The sequence below is a fragment of the Pseudorasbora parva genome, chromosome 4 (assembly GCF_024679245.1).
Source record: "Pseudorasbora parva isolate DD20220531a chromosome 4, ASM2467924v1, whole genome shotgun sequence".
In the NCBI taxonomy this organism is placed as follows: Eukaryota; Metazoa; Chordata; class Actinopteri; order Cypriniformes; family Gobionidae; genus Pseudorasbora; species Pseudorasbora parva.
The window spans coordinates 44,577,755-44,589,757 of NC_090175.1; the positions used below are offsets into that span (position 1 = coordinate 44,577,755).

Here is a 12,003-nt window from a genome sequence, read left to right on the forward strand (position 1 = left end):
AAATGTGAATCCTTGTAGGAAACTTCACTTGCGTCATCCACCCACCATGATTAATTGTTTTTGTTTTCTACCAGCGCCCACATGTGCAAAAAATGATTAGCGCCTTTGTCTAGCCCATTAAAGATATCTAATTATGGTCACCCATAGTTGCAAAAGAGTTCACAACAAAATTATATTAAAGGGCTGGTTGATTGCCCCTTTTTACAATATGTAAAATACGTATCTGATGTCCCCAGTGTGTGAAGTTTTAGCTCGAAATATCTCACAGATATGTTTTTAAAGCATGTTAAAATTGTCACCCACACAAAATTGTCACCCACTTTTTGGGGGTCAGCAAAAATATGATGTTTTTGTGTCCCTTTAAATGAGCTGCTGCTCATGGGGCGGAGCTTCAAGCACTCCAGTTAGCAGCTCTGAAAACCTCAGGCAATGAAACAATTAAACCTTTTATGTTTTATGCCTTTTATGTTCAAGTCGGATATTTATGGAGATACTCAAAAAGAAGTGACAAAATGTAGAAAGCAAGAAGATGTTCCTAAATAGTTTATTGATGACTTCATGTAGCTGATGTGGAGTTACTTGTTATCTTCAAGTCTTTGATAAGTCATGATAAACTCAGTCCCTTTGTTGGGGGTGGGGTTTATGTAAATGTCAGGGTTATTGATGTCACTAACCCAGGAGTAAGCTTGTGTAGTCCCTACCAGCTGTTTGTTGTAGTCCTTGAAAAGCAATTTCTTTAAAATAAAATATCTCCTTTTGCTTTGAACTTTGAGTGTCTTAACTTTGCAGATATTGTTTATGCTCAAACGGCAACATTACACACTAACTAATGTTTAAAAAGAGACATCATAATCAACCACCCCTTTAAGTAATGGCAAAACAAAATTAAGCCCTAACAAAAATGCATCGAACCACTAGGGGTTCTAAAACTGATGTGCATTATGTCTTGCTTACTTACAACAGTAAGATATTCAATGCATTTGTAAAGAACAAAGACATTTCTACAAATTCAATCATTTAGAAATAAAAATAAAATAAAAAATACTAAACTATATTTATCATTTACTAAGTAGGGGTGTGCAGCAGAGCCAATATCTGTATCTGTAACAATTTCCTAATTATTTGTATGGAGCGAGGGTTTACCCGGAAGTTCAATTCAAAAAGTTCAAAAAGTTCAAAAAAGTACAATTACTTGAGAAGACTGTTTTGTCTTTGGTTTTCCTATCCGTTTTCTTTGTATGCCTTGTATAACTGATAAAATAACTGTTTTATTATTATAATTATAACAATCATTTATATATACTGTCTGTCTATATACATGGCAATGCTTTAAGGTGTAATGCTGGTGTGCTTCAGGATCGGTACGAAAATAAAATAAAAACGTTTACTATGCATGCAAATGCAAATCTGAAAAAAAAAATATATATATAAAGAATATACCTGCATAAATGAGAGACAGAGAGAGAGTGAGACTTTAAATAATTTAAATAGACATACAGTCAAACATTTATAATGTTTTATTATTATTAATTAAAGAGAATTAAGTTTATTTTAAAAACATATAGAGCACTACAGGAATGTGTCCTAAAACTAGTAGTTAGCACTTTTGCACTTCCGGATTTATCTTAACGGGTTAGTTCACCCAAAAACTAAAATTAGCCCATTTACTCACCCTCAAGGGATGCTAGGTGTATATGACATTCTTCTTTCAGATGAATAAAATCAGAGTTAAATTAAACATGTCCTGGCACTTCTTTTTTTTTTTTTTTTGCATCTTCTTCACCTGTGTTTTGATCAGGAGATTCCGTACTCATTCAGAAAATGCATAATAGCGCCCCCTGGCGTATAAAAGGGAAAGAAAAGAAACCTGGTAATTCCGTGTTTGGCGGGGAAGCGTTTTCTCACAAGTAATGGAAAATTCCATGTTTGGCAAGGAAAGTGAAAACTTTAAAAAAAAATGATGAAACCAAGATGTTTGGTCTGGAAACTCACCACTGACAGGGCTCAATCCGAGGGGCGGGATAAACGGTTGTCTTTCAAACTCCCTCTGCACGCGATAGGATAGCGCTACACCAACCAGAGCAACGAAAGTGAAACAGAGCTTGTTGATAGATTAAACATTCACCCTATCCGGTTAGCTAAACTCCGAAAACATCTTCAAGACCGTCTTTCGCCAGTTTCTGTGTTTCTGTGTTAAGCACGCAAACGCAACTCGGCCGTCGTCATTATGGCCCCGCCCGCCGACTCTATACAATATGTGATTGGCCCGGCAAGAATTAGGGAATACAGCTCAGAAGGGTATTGAGAGTTGCTAGATGACACTTACGGGCAGATTAAATTTGCTGCCGCTAGGGTGCGTCTAGATTTATAGGCTAGGGGTTTGGCTTATTTGGTCTAAAATAAGTCTGTGGCATACATGACCATAATTATATCACATGCAAAAAAGATAGTTTCATTTTATATTCTACGACATAAAATATACTTTTTTAAAAACTTTTTTTGGAACATGAAATTCTGTTATTTAGCATATGAAGCCATTTGCCTTACAGTATTTTCCCAAAACATCTATCAACATCGTATTCAGTTTTGCTTCTCAAGTAAATGTAAGATGTTTTAAGTACTTTTTAGACATTTAGAAACAGCACAAAGACATTGTTTACACATTCCCCTGCATGTGTGTGATTTCACCAAAAAGCAATACCTCATTTTGATCCAGATGCTCCCAAAAAATCTCATGCTGAAGCAAAAATGAAGAGAAAATCACACCATCAGTCTTGCTAATGTATGTTTTCCTACTAGATGATTTAGTGTTTTCCTTGCTGTGATTTCATGTGACGCGTGCCACAAATAAACGCATCTGTCAGATCCATCCTCATCCTCCTACTCGGATGACGAGGGATCGTCGCGGAAAGCTTTGAGCGTTCAGCCGGCTAATGTTTTAACTGCACGGCGCTCACTCGTGAAACGTACGCCGTGAAAGATGTCATAATTGTGCCTGGATTGCACAAGAAACCTGCTCCGTTTCCCTCTCCTAGTCCAAGCTTCCTGATCTAAAGCACAACATTTCAGTCTGAAGTGATACGACAGAGCGTGCATCTCTGAAGGTTGACAAACTGCATTAGTCTTGAAATCTTGGCACTAGCTTTTCGGTTCTAGTAGAAGGCACTAATTAAAAGTGTAAGATGTTGATTAAGATTGAGCTTGCTATAGAGATACCCTTGAGGGAACCTCAAAACGAGCTGAACGGGAAGTAAAGGGAACAGATTAACAACAGAGGGGCTTTACTTCAGAAAGATTGTCGCCTCTGTTTATGCAGAGCCAGAAGTGTCGATACCTCTGCCTTGATTCACCTTTGAAAAGCCAGAGAGCTTGTACAGAGATGGCAACATTTAATTAGCTGCAAATCTGTGCTGTCTGCTGACTGGCATTAAATTACATCCCTGACTGATATGACCTTTTTAAATGATGTATCGATTTGTTAATACTGCTTAGCATTAGCGCCTCGGTGACACAATGTCGCCGCGCAAAATTGAAGTAATATTTGTGCTGGTATTGATTTAGTGAAAAGGCGGAAGACGGTGTGATATTTTCGGGTCTGTTTGCTTAGTGGATTCTTCTTTCCTGCTGGGTTGATGCATCACTGCCTCCCTCAATTTCTCTCTTGCACACGCATGCACACACACTTTCTTTTGTAATAATTAACTGAGGAGGTTGAAAGATAGGATTTTAAGCACTTGAAAATATCTTTCTCCTATTGTTTACTCATTGTCTCTTTTATTTTTTTCGGCCCCACTTTACATTAGGTGGCCTTTAATACTATGTACTTACATCAAAAAATAAGTACAATGTACTTATGTTCAAATTGTATTGCAAAGCACCTTTTCTGATATTGAGGTGGGATACGGGTAGAGTTAGGGACAGTTGTGGTAATATGGGTAAGTTTAAGGCTAGGGTAAGGTGTAAGGGAAGTGCTAACTGTGTAATTACAAATGTAACTACATAAATTAATTACAGACAATTATATGCGGGTATTTTTTTTAAATGTAAGTACAATATAAAAACATGTATGTACACAATAAATGCATTGCATTAAATTATTAATTACAATGTTAGTACATAGTAGTTAAGGCCACCTAATATAAAGTGGGTCCATTTTTTCAAGCATTATTACATTGTACATACTCGTAAAACCCAGTAGGCCAACTGTCAGAATTCCTGTACTTTTGGAGTATGTGCTATTTTGGATGAAGTACTTTTTAATGAAGACCATTGATGAGGAACAAGTATGCAGGTGTTGCAGGGCGATATGACATTTAGACCATTAACATCATCGTTTTGAGTTCGATTTTTAATCTGTTTAAGTTTTGCAGCTTAAAGGTGCAGTCACATTTACCGTTGTTTGGAGCATTTTTGCATTAGAAATCCAGAACTATGTGATTTTGGTTGAGAGTGAAAGATTTTGCAAAAAGTTGGTCATGCAGATTCACCACGGTGACCAACAGAAAAGCTGAAAAGTAAATTCAGTGTAAGCTGATTTCTTTCATTGATATGGAATGGTAAGCAATGCAATGGGCTTTTTTTTCACACCAAGAACAATGGCTATTAATATAACGATAACCATAACGGTAACTATATTAGCATACACAAGAACAGATGTTAATATTCTGTTTATTATAAGCGACACACTTCATGCCGTTTGCCACTTGAGCTCTTTTAACGTCAAGTGGATTACGACAAAGACACTTGAAGGCAAGACTTCATGGTTACCCAAACAGCTGCTAATGCTGTGGCACACAGGAAATGTGCACTTTCTCCATTGGAAGAGCCACAGACCATCATATCTCCTAATAGTAAGACCATCTCTGATTATGATTGGCAGTCAATGGTTTTATCATTTATGCTTTTTCATTGTATATTGTTATCATTGTAGTTGTGTGAACAAAATGTAAATCTTAAATTTCATAAAAACTCTAACAATGTTAATAAAAGCATTTAATCTAGAAGTCTAGCTGGAGCTGAATTGATTTCTAAAAAGCGAGAATAAAAAATGTGTGTGAGGGTTTTTAGTTTGAGTACTTCACTGTACAAATTGATGTATTTCATCTTTGTTTCTTGAAACTCTAAAAAAGGAGTGTCTGGACATTGAAGTCTCTGCAGACTGTGTCCCGATATAGTTTAGTCTATTATAACATCATTAGGAGGGCAGGCTAGCACTATCTGCTGGTGTATTGCTGGGATAGCAGCGTTTAACACAGAGGAAGATAGGCTACTGTACATCCTTACAAGATTTGTGTTTGTGTGTGTGTGTGTGTGTGTGTGTGTGTGTGTGTGTGTGTGTGTGTGTGTGTGTGCGTGTGTGTGTGTGTGTGTGTGTGTGTGTGTTTGTGTGTTTGTGCGTGTGTGTGTGTGTGTGTGTGTGTGTGTGTGTGTGTGTGTGTGTGTGTGTGTGTGTGTGTGTGTGTGTGTGTGGATCAGCTTTGTATGACTCATAGCTCCATCTATAAAGAATACAATCTCTTCTGACACACAGAACATAGTCTTTTGTTTTCATTTTTCACAAGATGTTTGGGCATAGGGATGTGAAGGGATAGGAAGCTGTGCCAGTTTTTTGCTTCAAAAGTAAAACAATAAAATAAAACATTTGAGAGGAATTCTTGAACAACTTCCATCAATAAAGATGTATAATGTTTAAATCAATGCACCACAATATAAGCTTATTAGTGTATGAACTCAAATGGTCTGATTTGATTATATGTATTCTACATTGCAAACCATAAAATGTCGTGAATGTTTTGAACAAAATTATTTCTACCTGTTGTTTGATAAAAAAATAAGAAAACATATTCAAATTACTTTATTCTTAAATGTTATATATCAACAAAACACAAGGGTTTAACAGGTTAAATATGAATGAATGAATGAATGAATGAATGAATGAATGAATGAATGAATGAATGAATGAATGAATGAATGAATGAATGAATGAATGAATGAATAAATAAATAAATAAATAAATAAATAAATAAATAAATAAATAAATGGATGGATGGATGGATTCATTAATTCATTAATTCATTAATTAAAATATAAATTAGGGGGTGGCTGATCCTGATCAATTGGTTAGTGGCCTTATCTTTAGCCTCTGCTTTTGTTATTTACCTGTTATGCACTTAAATATCTAGTTCTGTTTGCCTGTCTGACCTCCCCTCTCTCTCCCGATTTTTTTCCCTCTCGCTTTCTGCTGGAACAAGCAGATGTAATCTGAGTGAGTGAGTAGTTGGTGAGCGTGTTAATAGTGTTAGGCTGTAGGCAGGGTGCCGTTCTGGTCCGGCTCGGCTGCACATGCATTTGATGGATCACTCTGCTGTCAGATCAATTTTAGAAATGCATTGGAACCGGAGAGACAAAGAGAGAAGGAGTGAGCAAGACAGGGAAGCATAGAGAGGGATGGTCAGGGGCGGAGTAAAGTGGGTACGGAACCACACCGAGCGATATAAATGGGTGGACATATGAAAGGCGTGGGGAGTGAGAGATATAAAGACGATACCGCCACAGGAGGATGGCAGAAACAAAGTGAGAAACAACAATGAGCTAAAATGGTATTGCTAAAGAATGCGTGGGAGACTGAAAGGTAAAAAAAAAAAAATGTCAGTGAAACCTATTCAATATTTCCCTCTCCATCGCCCTTGATATTTATAGCCGATGAGGACTTGAGGCTAGAGAAAAAGAATGATCTTTTTCACCCATGTGTTGAAACTGGTGGAAACTGACTATTAACTACACTCCTCCACACAGACTAAAATCCACTTTCTTCGATTGGCAGGGCACAGCCACAAATATGTAGAAAACTCTTCACCTCAATTGAAACAAAAATTCAAAAATTGTGTACTGTGCTAATTAATTGAGACTTCTTACAGCTCTTACAGGTTGTTGGCCTTGTTTGTTTTGTTGCTTCTATTGCTCTCCCCTTTTTTGTAAGTCGCTTCGGATAAAAGCGTCTGAAACAGCAATGGTCATGTATGCAACTGTAAAAGAGAGCAGGCTTTTGCTCAGCCATGCTTTAGATGTTTATCAGTGCTCAAGAGCTTGAAGATGAGCTTCACACAATGTCGAGGGACACTCTATAGGGCTGCATGATTAATCAAAGTAAAACGATAACTGTAAAATGGCTTAGTGCGATTATCAAATCACAAAGTGATGGCATTTTGATCTGTTAAGCAGTTCATGTTCCATTTTTTAGTGTCTCATTGCATATAGGTTTGCGGTAAATGCTGCTCCCTAAGAAGTCATCTCTGCATGGGTCACTTAAAGGGGCACTGGGAAGATGAATCTGTATTTAAACTGGGTCATTAATGTAGTAGAAATGTAAATTTATTTTTTGCTGTTGGTGCCTTCTAGACTGAGAAAAGCCAGAAAATGTATTTTTGTCTCATAGGGATGAAAAACAACAATTCCCAGAATGCACTGCTTTGCTGCCCTGTGAGGCCACTCCCACAGCCACCGCTACTGGATTACTGGATCACTTGCCCATTGCATTCATTTTCAGTTCAGTTGGAGAACAGACAGTACAATTAAAAACGTAAACGTGTGTTTTCAATTTAATGAGTGAGTCCTCACGCGAGTGTCACAGCACAACCGCTGCAGGAGTCAGATTACATTCTCAGATTAATAAACTGATGAGCTCTCGTGATGAGAGCTGAGGTAAACGCGTCATACATTCACAGTGCGTGTTCAGTCTGGCACATTTTCAGTTCATGCCTTTGAAAGGTTAACTTTCATAGGAATTCATTTGAGAAGTTGAAACACTCACTATGCTCCGCCGCTCCATTTACATGAATGCCCGCGGCATTCACATAATCGCATTTGTTCGGCTAAATTTGAACAGCTCTACAAACAAGAACAGCTAACTTAAAGAAAATGTTTACATTTTAAGTAGCAGTTTTTCTTTTATCATAAAAATCATAATTAAAATACTCTAGGATACTCTACTTCTACTTCTTACAAGTGTTTCTTTGTAGCTTGAGCAAATGATTTAAAGTCAGAATTGTGTTATATAAATTCAGAATTACAAGATATAACCTCTCAATTCTGACTTTGTCACACAATTTATATCACATGATTCTGACTTTATTCTCCCAATTCTGAATTTTATCAGAATTATGAGATATAAACTCGCCATTGTGAGTAATAAAGTCAGAACTGCATGATATAAAGTCCAGTTCCGAGGGACAATTCTGACTTTAAAACTCGCAATTGAAACTATATATCATGCAATTCTGAGAAAAAAAATCTGAATTGTGAGATAGAATTTTTTTTATTTTGTGTGTGAAACAAGATTCTATGATTTTGAGTACTTCTTATAGCAGGTCAGGGCTTTCACACTGGGCACATTTTCTCAATTCTCACAAGGACGTGTTCTGTGTCCTCGCATCCTCCCAAGAACGTTCTTCCGAGGTCCCCTGACAAGATCATTCTCCGTTCTTTGTGTTTTTGGAAAATTTAGAAAAAGCCTATATTTCTTTCACATTCACGGGAATCGCAGCAAAGTTTAAGTGCAACTGAACTCAGACCACCTTCTCCAGGCAGTCTTGGGTTCCACATGACTTTCACATTACCCATTTTTCAAGAGAAACTTGCCCTGTTTTGAACTAAACTGCCAGAGAGACCAGATGGCTACCAAGCTTCAGACAGCAACATGGGGAGACCAGTTAGACCAGCTTAAGACCAACAGTTGAGCCTGGTTGAGAGTCCAGCAAAGGCATGCTTTTTTTTTCAGCAGGAAAAGTGTTTCCAATTGTTTTGATCAAACAGCTAATAGCGTTCCATAACTTCACTTGTTGGTATAGAGCAAAAAGTGTTGGACATGCTCAAACAAACTGAACAATGTTTTGAAAGAATGACAGTCTTCATATTCTGCTGGATGTCAACCTTCGAATGGTCTGCACAGTTGTCTCTGCACAGCTGAGATAGGAGAAAGTATTTTACCATAGGAAAGAGACTGTGCATTACATCTATAGCAGCAGTTTTCAAAAGAACTAGAAAATAAAAACTCCTTTATTGAAATAGCTAAAGTTGTTTTTTAGTGTTTTTTTTTTTTTACATCGGGCTGCAAAACCCTTTTTACTTTAATTGGAACATTTTATTTTTATGAGTGAATGGCATGGAGGAGATTTGAGAGTTGTTGAAGAGTGTTTGGAGGGAGATTGAGAAGACATTTGTGGAGTTGAAGAGTTGTCTAAAAAGGAGTTTTGAGGTTACGGAGAGGTTGGGGAGTTTTCAGAGAGGATGTACTCGAGGTCTTTAGTTGAGCCAATGCGTGCTGAGAGACACTGAAAAGCAAAAGGAAGATGTGACTGACAGATGGAGCTTGTGGAAGAAGTTACAATCCTCTACCCACATTTTTTTCCCCCTTGCCCGACATAGGCTATTTCCCCATCCAGTACCACTTCTCACTCTCTAGCTTTTTTCTGCTTTGACTGTCTACATAGGCAGCAGCCATCTTCTAAGGTAGCATCCTAATAATCATAAAGCCTTATAAGTTATAAGTGAACAATTTGCATTTACTCTGCATATTATCTACATATCAACTGCACACCCCAAACATAGAGATTACAAATGAGTTTTCCATTAGGTAAGAATAAGAATTTCATATATATATGATGGGCCTTCATTATGAATGCCCACACACTCCCGCCCCTCCAGAGTTTGTGGGTCCTGGCGCCAGCTCTGAGTTAGAAGAATGTCTAAAGTGGACCATTGAAACAAAGTGTTATAAAATGTTCTTTTTATATCTTACTTTTTACATTCCTATACCAGGACCAATGTTTTCCTTGTTTCACTGTCAATTAGTTAAACAGTGCTTAATTATTAATGCATGGGAAAGCATTGACACAATTCTCTTAGACAAAAAAGAAGATAAAAAGGGCAGAAATGAATTGAATCAAAGAAAACGTCAATGGAATTTATTCAACATTTAAGATTTTTAGTTTAATGTGCATTTGAAGATGTTGCCATTTTATTTTTCATTTATTAATATTTTTTCTTCCTGTAAGCCAACACGACTGCTTTAAAGAATATTATGAGAATTAAGAAACCTGACACCAATTGTCTTTCTATTTCTGTTCTTTCTCGCTAGATGACTCAGGAGCAGTACATCCTGGCATCTCAGCCAAACCCCCTCCAAAGGCCGGGATGTGCTACTGTATACCCTGTGGGGATTTATGGCTGGCGAAAGCGCTGTCTTTATTTCTTCATCCTCCTCCTCCTCGTCACCATGATCGTCAACCTAGCCTTGACCATCTGGATCTTAAAGGTCATGAACTTCACCGTGGTGAGCACTTCTTTTATTGTGTTCCTCTCTCATTTTGCTTTCCCCCCCTTTTAACACTGGTGCAACCACACTATTTCTATGGCTTTTACTTATATGACCAATCATTTCAGTGAGTATTAAACATTGGTGCATAACTTGTGCTGTTACAGACATGAATTATACCTCAAATTGGGCTACTTGTTGAAGAGAGATGTGCTATTACTTCTGTAGTCCAGCAATGAATGAAGGATGGAAGCCTTATCTAGGGACCTAATTATCTACATATAAAGATGCCGTACTAAGTATGACAACGCTACATTCATCTGCTTTTGAAATACGGAGTTTTTTTCACTTCCTGAAAAGTAACCGTTTTGGACATACGTGAGTTGTGAGTTTATCGGGCAGCGACGATATGCCTGACTAATAGATCACGTTTTTTTTCACGATCAACAGGGCTTCGAATCTGCCTTTTGCAAAGCGTGCTCTTCTCTCTTTTCTCATCACTATCATATTGGAAAGGCATTTATTTTCAATGAAAATTAAGAAAATGTTCTAAGTGTAAAAATAAAGTGCCAAACAAAATGTTTAATAATAATAAAAGCTTTTATTGCTTAGGTATAAGTGTAAGGAGGGATTTTGTTGTCATTTTAAGGCGGCATTCCATTGAATAATTTAAATTAAAAATAATAATTTAAAATGTTATTATTGCATCCTGTTAATGTACAACAACACTGATGTGCAAATAGTATGTATCTGTCAAAATAAATGATAAATTACATGTAATTACTATTTGTATGGAAAATAACTGCTACTTTTATATGGTGTTAATAGAATATATCACTATTTTCACTTAGTAAATAGAACCTACGGTTATTTGCGCTTAGTGTGAATATCATCTGACACTAAGAAAATATATTATTTTCACTGAGTGTTAATAGAATCTAGTTGTTATTAACACTTGGTGTAAATAGCATCTATCACTATTTGCACAGTGTAAATAGCAACTAAATTATATTTACACTTAGTTCAAATAGCCGCTTCCTTTATTTTTTTTCCCCCATATTAATTTCACACGATTTACCCTGAAAGAATGGAAGGGAGATGTGACAACAAGCCCCATAGGTGGGGTACTTATTAGGGGCATGATGTAACATGACCATATGACAGCTTAAACTTTTATCTGATATAATCCAAAAATATTTTGTCAATAAAATACAATTATTATTAACTTTTTAATATAAAATAATGTTTTTTTTTAAATCATTAAAAATATACTATTTTTTTGAGTTTGACAACAAACACTTTGTTAAATACAGCTATATAGCATAGTTAAAAACATAATAATAATCAATAATTTTTTAACATTTAACACTGAACACTCTCAGTATTCACCCTTTTCTCATGGTTTCTCAAAATAATTCATAAAAGTATAGAATATAATTCTAATACTACAACGCACCTCTCCTGCACAACTGGGATTTAAACAGCGGCTCGTGCCTTCTGCTGGTTAGATCAACATTAAAGAACGATCTCAACTCTTAAATCACAGATATAATATTAAAATAATATCAGATTTGTCTTATTTTAAATAAACAGAGATGAAAAATAAACTTGAGAAAATGTAATTTGGCTTAAATAAATGTTCATTAAAATCTTCCAAATTTTTTTTTTAATTTTGGCGCATATTTTTCTCT

General features: G+C 36.4%; 1 protein-coding gene across 5 annotated transcripts in view; it reads left to right on the plus strand.

Moving 5' to 3' along the window:
• LOC137073435 (zeta-sarcoglycan) overlaps nt 1-12,003 on the plus strand; it is a 438,962-nt gene that overhangs the window by 240,852 nt on the left and 186,107 nt on the right. For all 5 annotated transcript variants that reach the window (XM_067441929.1, XM_067441932.1, XM_067441928.1 and 2 more), the window contains one exon: nt 10,136-10,330. In XM_067441929.1, the coding sequence (XP_067298030.1) occupies nt 10,136-10,330 (195 nt within the window). The remainder of the gene's footprint in view (nt 1-10,135; nt 10,331-12,003) is intronic.